General features: G+C 39.2%; 1 protein-coding gene across 5 annotated transcripts in view; it reads left to right on the top strand.

Moving 5' to 3' along the window:
* The window catches only part of PPP2R5E (protein phosphatase 2 regulatory subunit B'epsilon), a 146,431-nt gene extending 129,629 nt beyond the window's left edge, over positions 1 to 16,802 (top strand). For 3 of the 5 annotated variants that reach the window (XM_014853691.3, XM_014853692.3, XM_070513734.1), the window contains 4 exons: positions 965 to 1,084; positions 4,805 to 4,932; positions 7,004 to 7,105; positions 12,034 to 16,802. In XM_014853691.3, the coding sequence (XP_014709177.1) occupies positions 965 to 1,084; positions 4,805 to 4,932; positions 7,004 to 7,105; positions 12,034 to 12,133 (450 nt within the window). In that variant the 3' untranslated portion in view covers positions 12,134 to 16,802. The remainder of the gene's footprint in view (positions 1 to 964; positions 1,085 to 4,804; positions 4,933 to 7,003; positions 7,106 to 12,033) is intronic. The other 2 variants (XM_070513732.1, XM_070513733.1) reach the window with 1 other exon arrangement.
* The last annotated feature ends 568 nt before the right edge of the window (positions 16,803 to 17,370 follow it).

The following is a 17,370-nucleotide window of genomic DNA, read 5'->3' as shown; positions in this document are numbered from 1 at the left end:
CTCCAAAACCCTACAGTATGCAATTTCAGAAAATCGTCTAATTTCTTAATACCCGTTAGGTAAAATTAAAGTATGCATTGCCACCCAGTTGCATCTCAAGATAGGAAAACATTGTCATTTTTCATATTTTAATTGCATACCTAATTTTTTTCTAAGGTAGTTATTTTTTCATGCCTGAATGGGTACCTGGTTTTTGTTTCTCTGTCAGTTTTCCGTTATATTTAAAACAATTGACCATACAGTTGATTTGGCTCCATTTTGTCATCTAAAGGCTCTGCTTCTTGAGGCACATGGTGCTGAGGCCACAAGATTCACTGTGCTCGATAGTGAGCAATTGTGCGCACGTGCCTTGTCTATGTATGTAAGTGTGCGCAAGTGTGGAGATTGGGTCGGTGTGTGTTAGAGTGATACCTGCCTGTGGCTGAAGCTGCTCATTTGTGTCTCTCTGACTTTGTATGTTCTGTTAGCTGGCGTATCCTAGAGGAGCACTTTCCCCATAGCAGGGGCTGTAACTGTTGGCGATATCTGTGTGTGCCACGACGGACTTGCGTACGTCCATGCAGGAGGGCCACTCTCCTGTTGTTTAAAAAATACAGGTGGTGGGGAGATACCTAGGTTGATCGCAAGAGAGAGGAGGCCCCACAGCTTCCTGTTTTCCCGGGGCCCGGCTGCACTGTGTGTCAGTGCCCGCTGTTTCATGTAATCGATGTACCACATAGAGTAATTTTTCCAAAGTAAATAGAATCGTATTTTCAATGCTGTAGGGAGTTTGTTGTTAGCAAGTACCCTCTGGTGAATTCCTTGTGAAACAAACATCTGTAATATGAATTAATGCCTGATTTGTTCATATTTGGTTTTATGTGTAAATTATTCTTAGAACACTGCAAACTCTGATGAATCCTCATTGTTCATTTGGATTTTTTAATGAAGTGCCTGACATTTTGTGTTTTCTGTGTACTTATAGGTCATGTTCCTTGGGGAGTTGGAGGAAATATTGGATGTGATTGAACCTTCACAATTTATTAAAATTCAAGAACCTTTGTTTAAGCAAATTGCCAAGTGTGTCTCCAGCCCCCATTTTCAGGTTAGTACTAAGGAAGGCATGGGCCAGAGTGGCTTATACAACATCTATTATTATGGTAAAGTTTTATTTGTATTGAAAGAAACGTAATGGATGCTAGCTACTTGTTTTTATTTGCTATTTTCTCACATGATAGCAATAATTTTGATAATAGCCACCTTTGACTTGAGCACCTACTTCATGACAGCCACTGTGACGGTGCTTTCTGTCCAGTAACTTAATTCTCATGACCACCCTGCAGGGAGAGTGTTAGGATTTTTACAGATGTGAACAGAGGCTCAAAGTGGTAAACTCGCTTGTCTCAAGTAATGTAGCTGAATCAGAGGTGGGCTGGTGGAGTTCGTGTAGGGTGTGAGAGAAAATGCTAAGTGAAGCTTCAGAGAGAAAGAAAACATTCATATTCTATACTGTGCTAGATGCTTTGCATACATTCCTACTTCAGGTTATCCTATGAGGCTTTTTCTTTTTTTTTTGGCCATTTTCTAGAAAAAAAAAAAAGAGACTCAGAGAATGATTTGCTCAAGATCCCGAGTTAATAGGGAGTAGACGTAGTAGGTGTAGCTTCTTGCGAAAGCCCGTGACCTTCCCGTGGCCCCACTCTGCCTCCTTGTGGCCATTCCGGGAGAACACAGAGAAGCGAACCTGGACAGCCTTTTCTCAGCTGGGGCCATTGCTGCAGTGAAGTGGAAGCGACATGGGAGGGAAGAGGGTAATTTGGGGTGAAAACACATTGGGTTTTATCCTTTGGCTGTTTCGCCAAAGGTCCAGACCACAGACCTAGAGAAGTGACTCTATACTGCCCATCGATTTGAAGGGATCGTTCAGCTTGTAGTTGGCAGCACAGAACCACACTGCTGACCTGGTGGACTTGATGTGTACTTTTCCCTGAGCTGTCGTTAGGCCGCATAGTTAGAGATACTGGCTGTTGTTGTTGTTTTAATGTTTCACCTAAAGACATCTTAGTATGTCAAGTCAGTGATCTTATGACAGTTCTGTGATTATACCACAAAGCCAAAATAAAAGAGTAGAAACCTTAACATGAATCATTACATTCAGGTGATGTAACACATGTCTAGATTTAAAAAAAAGAAACCCGTTGCAGGATACTATGTAGATGTTTTACATATCACACATGGCCTGTGGTGCTCAAACACCCAATTGTTTACCTTAGTTTTCAGTTTCTGTCAGGATGTTTGATGCAGTGGATAGCAAGGTGGCCGCCTTCTCACTGTCCTCACATGGCCTTTGCTTGGTGTGTGTGTGGAAAGAGAAAGTGATCTCATTCCTCTTCTTATAAGGCTACCAAGCCTATCGGATTAGGACCCCTTCCTTATGACCTCATTTAACCTTAAATACCTCTCATCTCCAAATACACTCATAATGGGGGGTTAGGGCTTCATATTAATTTAGCTGGGAAGGGGGGCAGAGCAGAACACAATTCAGTCCATAGCAGAAAGGAAAAAGAATTTAAAATTATTTGACAGAAGTAAAACTAAGAACAGAAGAAAGGAAGAGTGCAGAGGTTCTTTATTCATTTGGTGAGTGTTCATTGGTTCATTCAGCAAACATTTATCGAATGCCCCTCTGTAGCTAAATGCCTCTCACTACTTGGCCCAGGTGTGGCACTAGGGTCAGAAGGCTCCAAATTAGAGGCACTGCCACCATGTGTGCAGGAAGACAGTCAGTCCTGGGAAAGTAGTGGTTCTGTCCTAGTGTCAGACACGTTAATTTTTACTCTGCGTAAACAATGCCTTTCCTCTTTAAGGGGCTTTGCTGGATACTGACTTTGTTTCTGTAAGTGATTTTACGTATTGACAGATAGACGCAGAGATTAGGAAACTTGTTAGCGTTAAGTAGCAGGTCAACATTAGACTCATAACTGGATGTAGGAAAAGCCCAGGTCCCTACGTCTTTGCTAGCATCCTCCTGTGGTCTAAGATTCCTCCTTTCAGTTGTAAGTTTCAGAGTAGCTTCATCCCCATTCCTCCTCTTCTTCCCTCCCTCTCCTTGCCTTGTGCTCTCCCTGCCGCAGCCACACCATGCGCTCCATGGTTTCTAGACACACTGCCCATGTTGGTGCCTCTGCCCTCCTCTCTGTAATTCCCTCAGCCTGGAATGCCCTTTCCTTCTTTCCTCCATCCTTCAGAGCCCAGCATAGATGCCACCTCCTGTGTAACATTCCTGCCACTCTTCCTCCCTGCCATGCTATCCAGGTTGTTCTTCCTATTCTTTCCTCTCGCACTTTATTATTTATCTGATAGAACAGATATGGAATGGAAATGTCTCAGTGGGGATAAGAGAGTAAAGAGGTGAAGAGCAGGACTGTGGAGCCTGCCACTTGCTAGGCTTGTCACCCTGAGGCAATGGCTTATCTACTCTGAGCCTCAGTTTCCTCATTTGCAAAATAGAAATAATGGTACCTACTCTGTAGGTTGGTTGTGAGGATTAAATGAGACACTATGTATGTGAAATACTTAGCACAGTGGCTGGCAGACAGGACGCACTGAATAATAATTCATTGTTTTCTTTGTACTCTCAGGGTCTAGTGCCTCACGAGTCCCAGGATTTTTTTGAACTAAGTTGAATAATGTAAATGAAAGGTTCTGATGTCTCAGAGTCTATTGGTGGGCACATCTTGTACCATTTTATTAAATTATTAAGTTTAAGTTTAATGTAAATTTAATTTATTAAGTTAAAACATAGTTTTTTCATCTGTATGAATGAAAGAGGCCACACTTTTTCCCTTTCCCCATCTATCTATCTATCTATATATATATATATATACACCCATTTTAGAGATTTTAGATTACTTTTTTGAGATGTTGGTTTAATTTAATTGTTATTTTAGGTTACTTTTTAGAGATTTTAAATTACTCTTTTGAGGCCTTCCTTTGAATTCATAGAGTCAGTTGATAGCATGGTGGTCAGAGAAAGGGATCTGAGATAGCCAGCAGATGTATGTACAGCCAGTGTCCCTGAGTCCAGAGACCAAATGACTTTCTCCTGGTTTACCCAGTTCAAAGGAAGGGACCAGAAATGAAGTCTGGAAAGAGTCTGGGCAGTCGACTCGAGTCCCAGCTTTGACCATCTGCTAGCACTGTGACCTTGGCCAGGTTACCAGTCTCTCTCAGAGCCTCAGTGTCCTCATCTATGCGGCGAGCACAGTGATGCCTACCCCTTGGATGGTGGAGGGAATGGTACATTCTCTCTCAGTGTAGGCGCAGTGCCCGGCCGTAGGGGCTGCTTAGTGAATGTGACTTCTCTGCTGTGATGGGCAACTGGGTTTTCCTCAGCACCTCTTGACCGCATGCCAGCTGTGTGCTGAGCCCTGTGGTTGATCTGAAGTGTGAGATGAAAGAGGTGAGCCAGGAAGGAGGTTAAAGTGGTGGGAAAACAGTGTGGTATGTAGAAGTGGGTAAAGGTGTTTGGAGTTTGGCAAGCTGTGTAGGGAAAATATGGAGTGAGATAAAATGGGCAGTATTAAAGGAGAGTGTAAATAAATAGGTAGGAAAACTTCTTTTCCTTCCCCAAATTAATGAACCACTTTGGAACTTGCTGAAAGATTTTAAGCCACAAAAGTATAAAGTGTGATTAATGTGTAATTTTACATTTGATTAAATGATATAAAAATGGTCTTAAAATACTTTTGTTTGGAGAGATTATAATTTTGTTTTATCTTTGTCTTTTTCTCTCTCTTAACATTTTCTTTTTCTTTTCTCAAAGGTGGCAGAAAGGGCCCTCTATTATTGGAATAATGAATACATCATGAGTTTGATAGAAGAAAACTCTAATGTCATCCTTCCCATCATGTTTTCCAGTCTTTATAGGATTTCAAAAGAACATTGGAATCCGTAGGTTTTCAGTTTCTTTCCTCCATCCCTCCCTCCCTTCTTTCCTCTCTCCCTCTCTTCCTTTGACCTTCTCTTTTGCTTAATAAAATGTCTTCAGTGCTTATTATGTGCCAGATGTTCTGCTTGGTGCTGGAGTCAGATATGTGAAAAGACAAAAATTCCTACCTTTTAGAAATTCACCAACTGATGGGGGACACCCACAAGTGAACAGGTGTTTTACAAGACAGTGTCTTAAGTGCTGTTGTGTTAAAATTTCTGTTGATTTGAGGGCGTCCTGACTTGTCTGTGATGTGGCAGACATTTTGGGGATGCTCTGGAACGAGAGGAGGGGTTTCTGGATATAGATGAGGTGGTGATGCTCAAACTGAATCTTGAAGGGATTTGGCAGGTGGATGGGATGGGTGAAGACCGTTCAGATTGTGAGTCTATTCATCATATAAAAAGGCCCAAAAATGTAAAAAGCACCCGTAAGTTCTGAGACCTGTGGGTTTGGGAGGACTAAAGCACCAAGTCTTTGGGGAGGTTCCTGGAAGATGAGGTTAGAAAGCGGTGTGTGGCCCACCTGAGTCTTCACTAAGTAGATGGAAAGGAAACACTGAAGAGCTGTAAGGAGCGAAGAGGTCTGAATTGATTTGCATTTTAGCAGGATTTGTTTCCTAAAAACCAGCTCAGTCATTATACGTGTTCTCCAGGAAAAAAAAAAAGTTTAAAATTTTCAAAGAGAAGTTTAACATCTAGTCCTATGAAAGTTAAAGTATTCTGTATTTGAATGGCTCTATGCATTTCTCTATGGAATAGAAAGAAAATTTAATGTGGCATTAGTATTTAGTAGATGCAATTTAGTATTTTCATAGTATGTTTGTTTGAAAGTTTTGCATACAACTGTAAAATACCACATTTCTCATTTTTCAAATTTGCCAAATTTTATATCTAAAACTTGTAAAATTAAAGAGCTGGTAAGCAAGTACGTATCATCATGTAGATGGTTTCTTGAGGCCCTAGAGATTGGTTCTAACAAGTGTCTGTATCTGCTCAGTACACCGTATTTGGCCTTTCTCCATCACTGCCCATCATATTTGAGGTCATTCCCCTCTGCAGAAGAGAGCTTGAGTTCTCCTTTTAATGTGCGCAGGGCAGAAGCCACACAGCTAGTACACTTTCTTTTAAATGATTTGGAAACATCAAACCCATGACTTATTTAACATATGGCCTAACTTTTATCAATGCCTTTTTCAGTGGTATTTGGAACACATTTGTTGCAAAATGGAAGTAATGTATATTTTTGCAAAGGGCAATGCTCTTTAGACTCTAGTCTGAAGATATCAGGCTCATCATGGCAGACTCCTCACATTGGCCAAGAGCTTACCCTTACACTTAATAAGTATGGGCTACCATTGTGGCTGTTTAGCTGTCTAGTGTTCCACAGCTCATAGCGGCCATCACCAGCTTGCCAGTTACCTTACAGGCATACGTATTGGATCAGCAAGGGGACTAAACAGGAGTGGATGGACTAATGCACATCACAACTAGAACCATAACTCTTATTAAGCTGCCCAACTGACAGGGGTTTGGTATCATACCTTCGAATATGAATTATATATTTACATTATTTGTTTCCCTGGGAACGCTTTTGATTTTGATGAATTATGCATATTATCTTAAAAATAAAATTCTATGCAAATTCAGGTCTCTAAGGTTAGTCCTACCACAGGTGCTCCTTTTCAGGGTGAAGTTGCTTTATATTTATACCTGCCTTTTTATTAAATGAAGTTGGCAAGTGTCCACAGGCAAGTCTATTCCGAGTACCAGTAATTAAAAGGGTGAAAGTAGATTCTTATTTTTCTAATCCTGCCAACCCCTCAGAAAGATATCTTGCCTTGAACAGTAAAGAGTGTAACTTTCTTGCTGTGGAAATGAACTGTAGGTCATTTGTAGTTGTTCCAACAAGAAAGGGATGGCAACTGTGCAATATGAGGAGCTCATTCAGACAAAGGTTGTGCTTTTGCTTTCTTCATGCAGCATCCCATTTTTTAAGACTAACCACCATGTTTCCTTTTCCCTTGCTTCCCAGGGCTATCGTGGCATTAGTGTACAACGTGTTGAAGGCATTTATGGAAATGAACAGCGCCATGTTTGATGAGCTGACAGCCACATACAAGTCAGATCGTCAGCGGTAACTTTTTAAAGCTTTTTTGTCAGCTGTGCATAAAACTATTGAGTTCTTGCCCTGCTCTTTGCTGAAGTTGTCTAATTGCGTCCCAAATCATAAGCAGCATAACTTTATTTCCTTATATCTTCGTTTTTGCATGCTCATTAGCTGTGTCTTTCTTAGTGTGCCACTGGGTAACAAAGTGCCATTTGAGAAAGGCTGCTTTCCTCCTTCCCTTCAATGATGTTTCTCTTCTGCCTCAGGGTAAAGAGCCTGGCACATAACTGGTATTTCAGGCCCACTGGAGGGGACCATCAAGTAGTTTGCCATCTGGATTCTCTCTCATTCTGAACCTATCGGAGCTAGAATTGGGCTGATGTTGTTCTTCACTCCAGCAGCAAGAGGGATGAGGCACCATTTTGGTTTAGCTCTTTGGCCCAGAACTTACTTTGGGCTCTAGGACCCAACAAATTCATTACGATTTAAAGGGCAGTGAAAAGAACATGGAGGTGAAGAGTCTAATATTATACAAATCTTCAAATGTTTAAGACCAAAAGGGAGCAAAAGCCAGTTGAACTCTTTACAGTAAATGCTTATGGCTTAGTAAAGCCTTTCTTGATTTCATTTACGTGATTCTTCAATTTTGTTATTTCTCATTCAGTGTGTCTAACTTTCCAAAAGATGTTGTCTTAGTCCGTTTGGGCTGCTGTAAGAAAATACCACATGTGGGTATTTCATGGGTAGCTTATAGCAACAGGAATTTACTGCTCACAGTTCTGGAGGCAAGAAGTCCCAGATCATGGTGCCAGCATGGTTGGATGAGGGCCCTCTTTCTGCTTCGTAGCCGGTGCCTTGTCACTGTGTCCTCGCATGGCGGAAGGAGCAAGGAATCTCTGCGAGATCTCTTATAGGAGCACTAATCCCATTTATGAGGGCTCCACCCTCTTGAACTAATCATCTCACAAAGACCCCAACAATTAATACCATCACCTTTGGAGGTTTGGGGGGGCCCAAGCATTCAGACCATGACGTTGAAGTACTTAGAGAGATTGGGGAAAATCTAGAGAGCTTGTTAGTAGGTGGGCCCCTGGTTTGGCTTTGATCATCCAGAAGCACATGTCAGCTTTGTATACTATAAAACCATGGACCTTAGAGGATCCCAGAGGTGTGTGAGAGTATTCGTACCCAGGACCTTGCTGAACCTCCTGAGCAAGGCTATCTGTGGTTCCCCTGCTTCTTTGCTTTACCTGAATTTGAATGCTACTTGCATTTTACTGATAAAAAGCAATGAGGGGAAAGGTTTGGTGGCAGGGGGCAAAGGACCATCTCGATGATTTTTTTAAATTACCAGGATGTAGTATATTGAAAAACCACTTAATTAGGGAATATTAAGTGTTTAACTGTAGACAGAAGAGGCTGAGACTTTTTATACAATATTGGAATAAATATCAATTATGGAATATGTTGGGCCACACTTCCAATTTAAAGAACTTTGTTTTTCAAAGATTTTATTTTTCATTTTTCTCCCCAAAGCCCCTCAGTACATAGTTGTATACTTTTAGTTGTGGGTCCTTCTAGTTTGGCATGTGGGATGCTGCCTCAGCATGGCTTGATGAGCAGTGCCAGGTCCATGCCCAGGATCTGAACTGGCAAAACCCTGGGCTGCCAAAGCAGAGCGCATGAACTTAACCACTCAGCCACAGGGCTGGCCATCCGATTTAAAGAACTTTTAATTTACTATATTTACAGTTGTTGCAGATCATTAAATTTGTAATAACACTCCTTGTCCTAAACTTAAATTAAAATCTTTTAACAGTTTTATTTTTGCAAGTAAAAGTGATAAAGGGCACATTTTCTTACTGTGACGTACCATTAAAGAGTGCATTGTACGTGATGTCCTTCCTTTCACAGCAACTGAAAGCCCATTATTATTATCCCAGTTGGATAAAGATTAAATCTGTGAAATGCCATTAAGAGTATTAAAAACCTTAGGGGCAGCCCAGTGGCATAGTCGTTAAGTTCTTGTGCTCTGCTTCGGCAGCCTGGGGTTCACGGGTTCGGATCCTGGGCGTGGACCTACACACTGCTCATTAAGCCGTGCTGTGGTGACATCCCACATACAAAATAGAGGAAGATTGGCACAGATGTTAGCTCAGGGACAATGTTCCTCAAGCAAAAAGAGGAAGATTGGCAACAGATGTTAGCTCAGGGCCAATCTTCCTAAAAAAAAGAGTATCAGAAAGACCTTATTTCTAAAATATTCAAATTGGTTGAATTAAATTAATGTTTATTGAACTTCAATAATAAAACTGTTTTCTGATCATTTATTATTTAAACTAAATAGACCAAACCCTTGAAAAAGATAAGAATTAGCCAAGGGGACCAGGGATAGATACTGTGAAGTTCATTCTGATGATCTGGTATATTAAAGTGACTTATAGCGAGTGGACTTTCTTAAGGAGAGAAGGATTTTTTTTCTTGTGAGGAAGATTTGCCCTGAGCTAACGTTCTTTGCCAATGCTCTGTTTTTTGCTTGAGGAATATTAGCCCTGAGCTAACATTTGTGCCAATCCTCCTCTGTCTTTTTGTATGTGGGACATATCCACAGCGTGGCTGGGATCTGAACCCACAAACCTGGCCACCAAAGTGGAGCGTGCAGAACTTTAACCACTCGGCCACGGGGCTGGGCTCTGACAAGGATTTTTTTAAAGCAAGGGTAATGTTTTGTCAAATGAGCAATAGAAAGTTGTACTGAATAGATGGAAACATTGGTTTCTCCTTAGATATGGAAATAGGAAAAGAAAATAAAGAGATTTATTTGGTACTCTCAGAGAAGAACTGAATGGAGGGTTTCACTTCTGGATGGCAGGAAGTTAGTAACTGTTTCAGGTCAGATCACATTTTTCAGTATTAAAATCTGAAAATGGTGGGTGGAATAAGTAACTGACACTGTTAGATACATACGCCAACATTAGTGCCATGTAAAATCGGAATTGGAAGAGAATTTGACAGTATCCTTAGCATGACAATGTGGTTAAGTTTTAAAATTCCCACCCACAGGGAGAGAGAAAAGTGGGAAAGAATGGGGGTGACAGTTACTATTTCAGAAATATTTAGAATTTTTGAAGATAAAGTTGTCAGTATAACAAATGTATGATAACTCAGCATAAAGTTCATCTGGCAGCAAAGCCCCACGGGACCCGGCACTGAATGCCAGAACACCCGCGATCAAAGGTGTGAGCGAAACGGTTCAGTAACAGGCTGATGAGTGTTTTAATGATGTCAGCACTTAATTTAAACTGCAGGTTAAGGGCAGCACGAGCCTAACGTGTGTTTGGGCTGTCTGTTAGTTGAGGAAAGTTTCTAAGCCCTTGCTTGCCACCTTCTTCCTCCAAATAAAAAGATCATGTGCCCTGAAACTGAGCAGGATCTATAGAATTTCTTTAAATGTACTCAAATCAAAGTTCTGTTATAACGTATATTTTGACCTAATGTTATCCCCAAACTGTATTGAGAAAGCCAAAGTGATAATTTACCAAACAGCTTGCTTTACAGTTAAGAATCTGGAATCCATAATGATTGGTGAATTATCTCATCTCATCTGCGCTTATTACCCTGTAAATGTAATTTTTCCGGGTCAAAAGTACCAAATAGGTAATTGTTTGAAAAACTGTTGTGCCCACTGAAATTCGTTTTGTACAGATTGTATTTGAGATAGCTAAAAGTAGTTATAGTATAAACAAGGCTTAAATTACCAAAATATTAATTATGAAATGATAATATTCATTACCATATTATATAATTGTTCCCTCAAGGTTCTAATGGAATGAGAATATAAAATTACTTAGATTTTTGGGGAGGGATGGAGATTAATTTCTGGTGCTATAGATATCGGTATAACAAAAAAAATTGATGATGACATTAAAAAAATGAGACACTGGAATTATATACAAATTTCACCTAACCTGTGTGGATTTCCCCGAGTAAATGTACTGTAACTGAAGTTCAGTCCTTACTAGGTAAGTAGCTCAGGGACCATGTCCCCCACGCCTGAGATGGCAGAGCCCCTGTTTTCAGGAATTATCTGAATTTATGGATTCACAAATGTCATCAGGGTCTGCAGTTTACTGGTTCATCACAACATGAGGAAACTAGGGGCAGTGCTGTGAATTATTTTCACTGTGAATTTGTTTAATTTACAGTATTGTCATGTATTCTTGGATTATGTATTTCCTACTTGGTTGATGTTAAAATTAACATCCTTTATTTTATAAAAATATGGTGATATAAAAATGTCCTTGGCAAAATAAAATTTGTTGACCCTGTTTTGGGTATCTAGTTTTTTGGAAAATTTTACCAAAGAGGGAAATCTGTAAGTCTGGAAATCACTAGTCAGATTGATATTGAGATTAGATTCTGCTAAAGAGTTTACATATACCGTGTACATAATTTAGGAAAAATGTATAATAATGAAGAGGAAATATATTTTCTTGACTTACGACATTCTCCGTATCAGTGTCATCTCTGGCACCTCTTTGAGAAACTATTTGGAGACAAAGAGGAAATTAGATTTTAACTAGACTCCCAGTAAAAATTACTAGTGTGCCATTGGTTTTAGGATAACAGACACGTAGAAAGGATCCCCATTTTTGTTTCTCAGTAATTTTGAAGTTAGTTTTCTTTATTAAGCTAAGTATAAAGGAATGTTAATGTGAAATCTTACAATATTCTTGTCATCTCCTACTCTGTTCATTAATACTACGTTTATGTCTATATATGTCAATAAGAAAAAGGAGCAAGAGAGAGAAAAACCAAAAAGAAAAACATCCATAAGCTTAATGCCAAACTTTTCAAAACCTACCTGGGGAAAAGTATGTCAAAGGGGCAATTATTGTTGGATAATATCTTTAAACCTTCTCAGTTGTTTACCTTGTATTCTATTTTTTCCCCAGTGAGAAAAAGAAAGAAAAGGAGCGTGAAGAGTTGTGGAAAAAACTGGAGGATCTGGAGTTAAAGAGAGGTCTTAGACCTGATGGGATAATTCCAACTTAACAGAAATAATGACGACAACGTTACTAACCTGTGGAGTCACGCATTTATGTAGTAGGAGATGGAGCAACAGTTTTCTGTATTGTGCAACTTTACAGTAGATTTCACGTTTGTTTCATTATTACAACAGCACTGTATATACCTGTCTCTAAGTAAAGGAAAAAGAATAAGGACTTCAATCCAAAGTTTGGACAGTAGATGAACTTCTCAGAACTTGGCAAACGTAATCATTGTTCTAACCCTCTTTAAAAAAAAAAAAAAGAAAGCAGTCTTCAAAGATCTGTTGATGAAGTTGCTATGTTAAAATTCCATTATTGAGAGTTCCTTATTTATCACTAGCAGAGAGTATGAAACAATTTTCAAATGTGAACAATCTTAAATTTAGCTTGTCTTTCTGCTAAGCTGTTAAATGTATTTATAGTAAAGGAAGAAAAAAAGACTGTCATTTCCTCATAAGTGTGTATAACATCCTCCTCTGGATCACTTGACTGTAATTTGACATCTTTTCCTTTTGCACATCTTCATGAGTTGAATGTCCACATGGAATGGGGCCATGAATTATAAAGGTCCCTGATAAGAAGTTTTGTTTGCTGGAGTGAACATCTCTCCAGTAACCAGGTAGTCCTGGTACTCCTTTAGTTTTAAAATTAGGAGTAAAAGAGATGAGGTGATAAACATAGTAGGGAAGGGAATGTTGGATTCATTTATCAGTTTATGGTGAATCCAAATCAATGTCTTGAATCCTTTGAAAACAGGCACTGGGACATCTTAGGCTTCAGTACCTGACCAGTATTAGTAGTGTACATCATTGAACACACGTACCAGAGATGTTTTAGAAATGTCAGAAAACATCCTTTTGGACCATTTTGAAATAAGAGAGAGAAACACTAAACACTACAACCATGAAATTGACGGCCAGGATTTTGGATCTGGTTGGGAATAGAGTTGAGCAAACAGCTTGGACTGTTTGGAGTTGTTGCCTTACTTTTTAATACGTATTTATAAAGTATTCCAGCAAAAGAGGATGTAGCCTCTGGGAAAAAACAAACCTGTTACAGTGTTTTTTGTAGATTCTCGTTCTATATCTCGTCCCAGCGCCAGCCCTGTTTTTAGCCAGAAAGGATTCAGGATAAGCATTATGCATTCTGAATTGGATGCGTATTCCTAACTACTGTATTTGTTACCAAAAGTGGTTCTACAAATGCTACTGAAAAAAATCTGGAAATTCCTAATGTCCTGAGTATTAATAATAAAGTTTAAAAATGCTTTTATATCAAAGGTGCATTGTGACCAAATTGTTTAAGAAAAACACAAAAAACAAACAAAACAAAATCTAGGGCCGTATTATAGATATATTGTATTGGCGCTCTGCTTTGTATTTAAAGGTGGAGTGTTACATCTTGGGGAGATAAAATGCTGATAAATCTTGTGTACAGTGTGTACTTACCTAATGCGATTGCATTATTATGTACTGAAAGATGTATGTTTTGGGATTTGTTTCCAGGATGCTTTTGCTCGTTATGGACATGGCAGCAGTGAGTTGATAATCCTAAACCATCACTTCCAGCAGTATTCGTGGTAGAGAGCTGATTCTGTGTTCATGTGTTGAATTGTGATAGTAGCCAACATGAACATAAGAACTGTTGTTGCTCTTAATAGAAATAATATATCAATATGGCTTGTATATTTTCTTCCTTCCGTTTAAATAGAAAGTAGAATATGCAGCTTTATTGTTTCCAAGAAAAAGGAAAAAAAAACCCGCGGACCTTTCTCCCCTATCAAGTGTTTCAGGATTATCAGGTCACAGTTTGTGTGTAAAGCCAGCTAATTATGGATATTGTCATCTCAATAACTTTGTAAAACAAAAGAAAAATTTGGCATTGTTAATTCTGAGAAAGAAACAGCAGTAAAAGAGTCATATGCAACGCCAAACACAACATGGTTTAATGGAATTAATAGATTTTTTAAAAAAAGAACAATAATGAGAATTCCATGTAAGGTTGGCAGAGGCTGCCACAGATGAGAGAACTTACTTTGAAAGTGCTGGAGCAAAGGTGCAAGTTCAAGTACCACAGACAAAAAATAAATTCGTAACAAATCATTTCCTCTAGCCCTTTTGATTTTAGCCTGTTAGTTTTGACTCTGTATTACATTTGTTTTTGACAATATAATCTGTTGTTTGCCATTAATTCATCTTTTTAGTTAGAGAACATTTAAATCATAGGTTTATGAAATCAGAATGAAATGCAGTCACTTGAAATGAGAAAGACCAGGATCCCTTCTTGCATCTTACCCTATCCTCAGAGTTAGGTGAGAACTACACAGATATCCTTGATGTCAATTTTGTATGTTGATCATTCCAAATCGAGAAGAATAAAGCCAAATTTTAGACATATTTAAAGAGGCGATTACAGCTATATGTCTAAAATTCATAGGGCAACTTCTGAGAAGAAACACTGTCTTTTCTTTTTTAACTGAAAGTGACAATGTGACATTTGTCATGTTGTGTCCGGTGACGCAGAGTAACTGAGGTGATCTGACTGTCGCACTATGTGACATATTTAAGGACGTACTTGCTGCATTTGCAGCAGCCCTCTCTGTCCTGTCCCACGTTTCTGCTGTTGCTGCAACTTGAGTTAATTGTGACAAAAGCATCTTTGTGTTATATTTTGTTTGCTTCATAATTTCCAGAACTATATATAAATATATTTTTTAAATAGCAAATATTGTAGTTAGTGAGTGATGATCACTCCAACCTTATCCCTACCATATTGGTTTCAGGGGTAGGATTCAGAGTGTCTTTGGAAGAAAAAACAAACAAAAACCCTGTGGTTTAGGATGATGCGAGGCCTTAGGCTGTGGGCCTGAACAACCATGTGAGTGAAATGACCCATCTCATCCTTTGAATCAAGCATGCATTCCTTTTCTCATTGTGCAAGTGTCCCCAGTTGTTTTCCTTCAGTGTCTAGTTTTTGTCCTCTTAAATTTTATTATATTTTGCTCTCCCTCACATCTGACTGTTTTTTATAAAATAAAAATAAAAAATAAAAAAAGTGAGAAATAAATAATACCCTCGATGCCGTTGGATACTCACAAGCAGGGTTATGCTCCTTCATCTTGGGCTTGCTTGCCTAAATAGAAGGGTTTAATTTATTTCGTACCTCCTTCTGTGCGTGGGACAGTCCAGGGTGCAGAGCCAGGATTTGCTTGTAGTTGCACCTGCTATACTTCAACGTGTAGCCGCAGGCTCAATCACACTATGGAAAGAAAAAAAAGTATATTTAGAGCTTTAAAAGCTTTTTTATTTTTTTGTGGGGGTCGGGGGGTGGGGAAGGGAAGATGTATGGATGTTATTGGCATTTTTAAGTGTTCAGAGTTTTTTGGGGTTTTTTTTTTTTCCTCCTGTTTTGTTTTTTCCCTTTAATTGGATGCACTGACCTGGCCCAGGAAATGAAGAGATTCTCTCTTTTGATGCTATTACCAATGTTATCACAAAGTGACAGTCATCTATAGCAAAAAGACATGATCAGTGATGTTTTATTTGCACATCAATATTTTTATTTTTGTATTCTGGCTCAGCTGCTTCTCTGAGTGGAGTTAAGAAATGAGCCACAAAGGAGTTTTGTAGTGGGTATATCGGCCATGCATTTTATATTTCTCAGTATTTAATTTTGAAAAGCTAAAAGGATTGTGCATCTTGAGAGAAAGTTGAGCAAGTTTTGATCTAGTGGAATGTTAATTTGTGCTGCTTCTTGTGCACGATAGCAGCAGTAGTATCTCTTTTGGAAATAAACATCCCATATTATGATGTCTATGAATATAGGTTTCCTTTTCTTCCCTCCCTCTTTGCCTCCTTCCCCTCTTCCCTTCTTCTCCTCCCTTCCTTCCTCCCTCCCTCCTGTCCTTCCTCCCTGCCTTCTTTCCTGCCTCCTTTCCTTCCTTCCTCCCTCCCTTCCTTCCTTCCTTCTTTCCTCCCTTCGTTCCCTTCTCTTTCTTTACTTTTTTTGAAATCACTTACTGTAAATAAGTTGTAATCCAAACCTCATGTATCAATGGGGAACTTTCAAATATAAATATTACCCATACATTTTCTGGTTGTCGTCTGATTTTTGATTGAGGTATAATGAGAATGACATGTCCATTGCTTTGGTTTGAGGATTTCGCTTTAGCTTCATGAATCTTTTGGTATTTTAGTATTTCGTTGTTTTAGCAGGAGAGGGCAGCAAAAGTTCATTTTCCCTGTTAGAAATGCTATGGTTCATGATGGGTTTTAAATTTAGCTGTGTGTGTGTTTTTTTTTAAACAGCATCTGTTTGTGGGTAGAGGTAAAAATGAAACATTTTTGATATGAAAAGTTGCATATGAAAATTATAAACTGGTTCAACCAGACATCGAAGACTTCTGATCCACATCAAAGTTAAAATGCCACAAAACAATCTTCCAGCTCTGGCTAAAATATGCTACTTCCTTTTCAAACACAACAAAATGCAAGCTGAGTCTTAAACACTTGGAATTTAAAATGTCTTTCTTTGAAAATGATTTACTTTCATCAAAGTGGTAACAGAAACAAAAATGACGGTGCTCCCAAAGAGAAATGTAACCTTCCCCTTTCACAGATGTGTGAGAGGCTCTGTACTGTGGGTGCATCCTAATAAAGAAGCAATGAAGAGTTTTCAGGTGCCTGGCTGTGTTTGTTTTGTTTGTTTCTTTCTGACCTTAATGGCCTTTTTGAACCATACAAATAACAGATTAGATCAACTTAGCTGTGAGGCAATGGGGCTGCTATGTTCCGGCCTTCATCTTGAGAAAATCAGCATATGATTAGGGGTTTTTAATGTTGGGGAGTGGTCCAGTGTCTATTCTGTGTAATAAACCACTCCAAAACTTACTAGCATAACCCAGTAATTTATTTTGTTCACAAATTTATAGTTTGTGCAGGACTTGGCAAGAACGTCTTGTCTCTGCTCCTTGAGTGTCCACTCGGGTTTATCAGGCGAGGCAGGAGAACCCATTTCCAAAATGGCTCATTCACATGGCTGGCAAGTTGGTGCTGGCTGTTGCTTGGGGTTCAGCCGGAGGCCTCAGTTCTTCGTGACATGGGCCTCCTTAATAGGGCTTCCTTACGGGGCTTCCGCACAGCATGACAACTGGATTCTAAGAATGATTGCTCTAAGAGGCCTGGGCCCAGAAACTGTCATGGCATCACTTAAGTTATATTTTGTTGGTCAAGTGGTCACAGG

This window comes from Equus asinus, chromosome 7, assembly GCF_041296235.1.
Source record: "Equus asinus isolate D_3611 breed Donkey chromosome 7, EquAss-T2T_v2, whole genome shotgun sequence".
NCBI classification, from domain to species: Eukaryota; Metazoa; Chordata; class Mammalia; order Perissodactyla; family Equidae; genus Equus; species Equus asinus.
The sequence above is the reverse complement of the archived record's forward strand: the minus strand, read 5'-3'. Positions and strand labels throughout refer to the sequence as shown.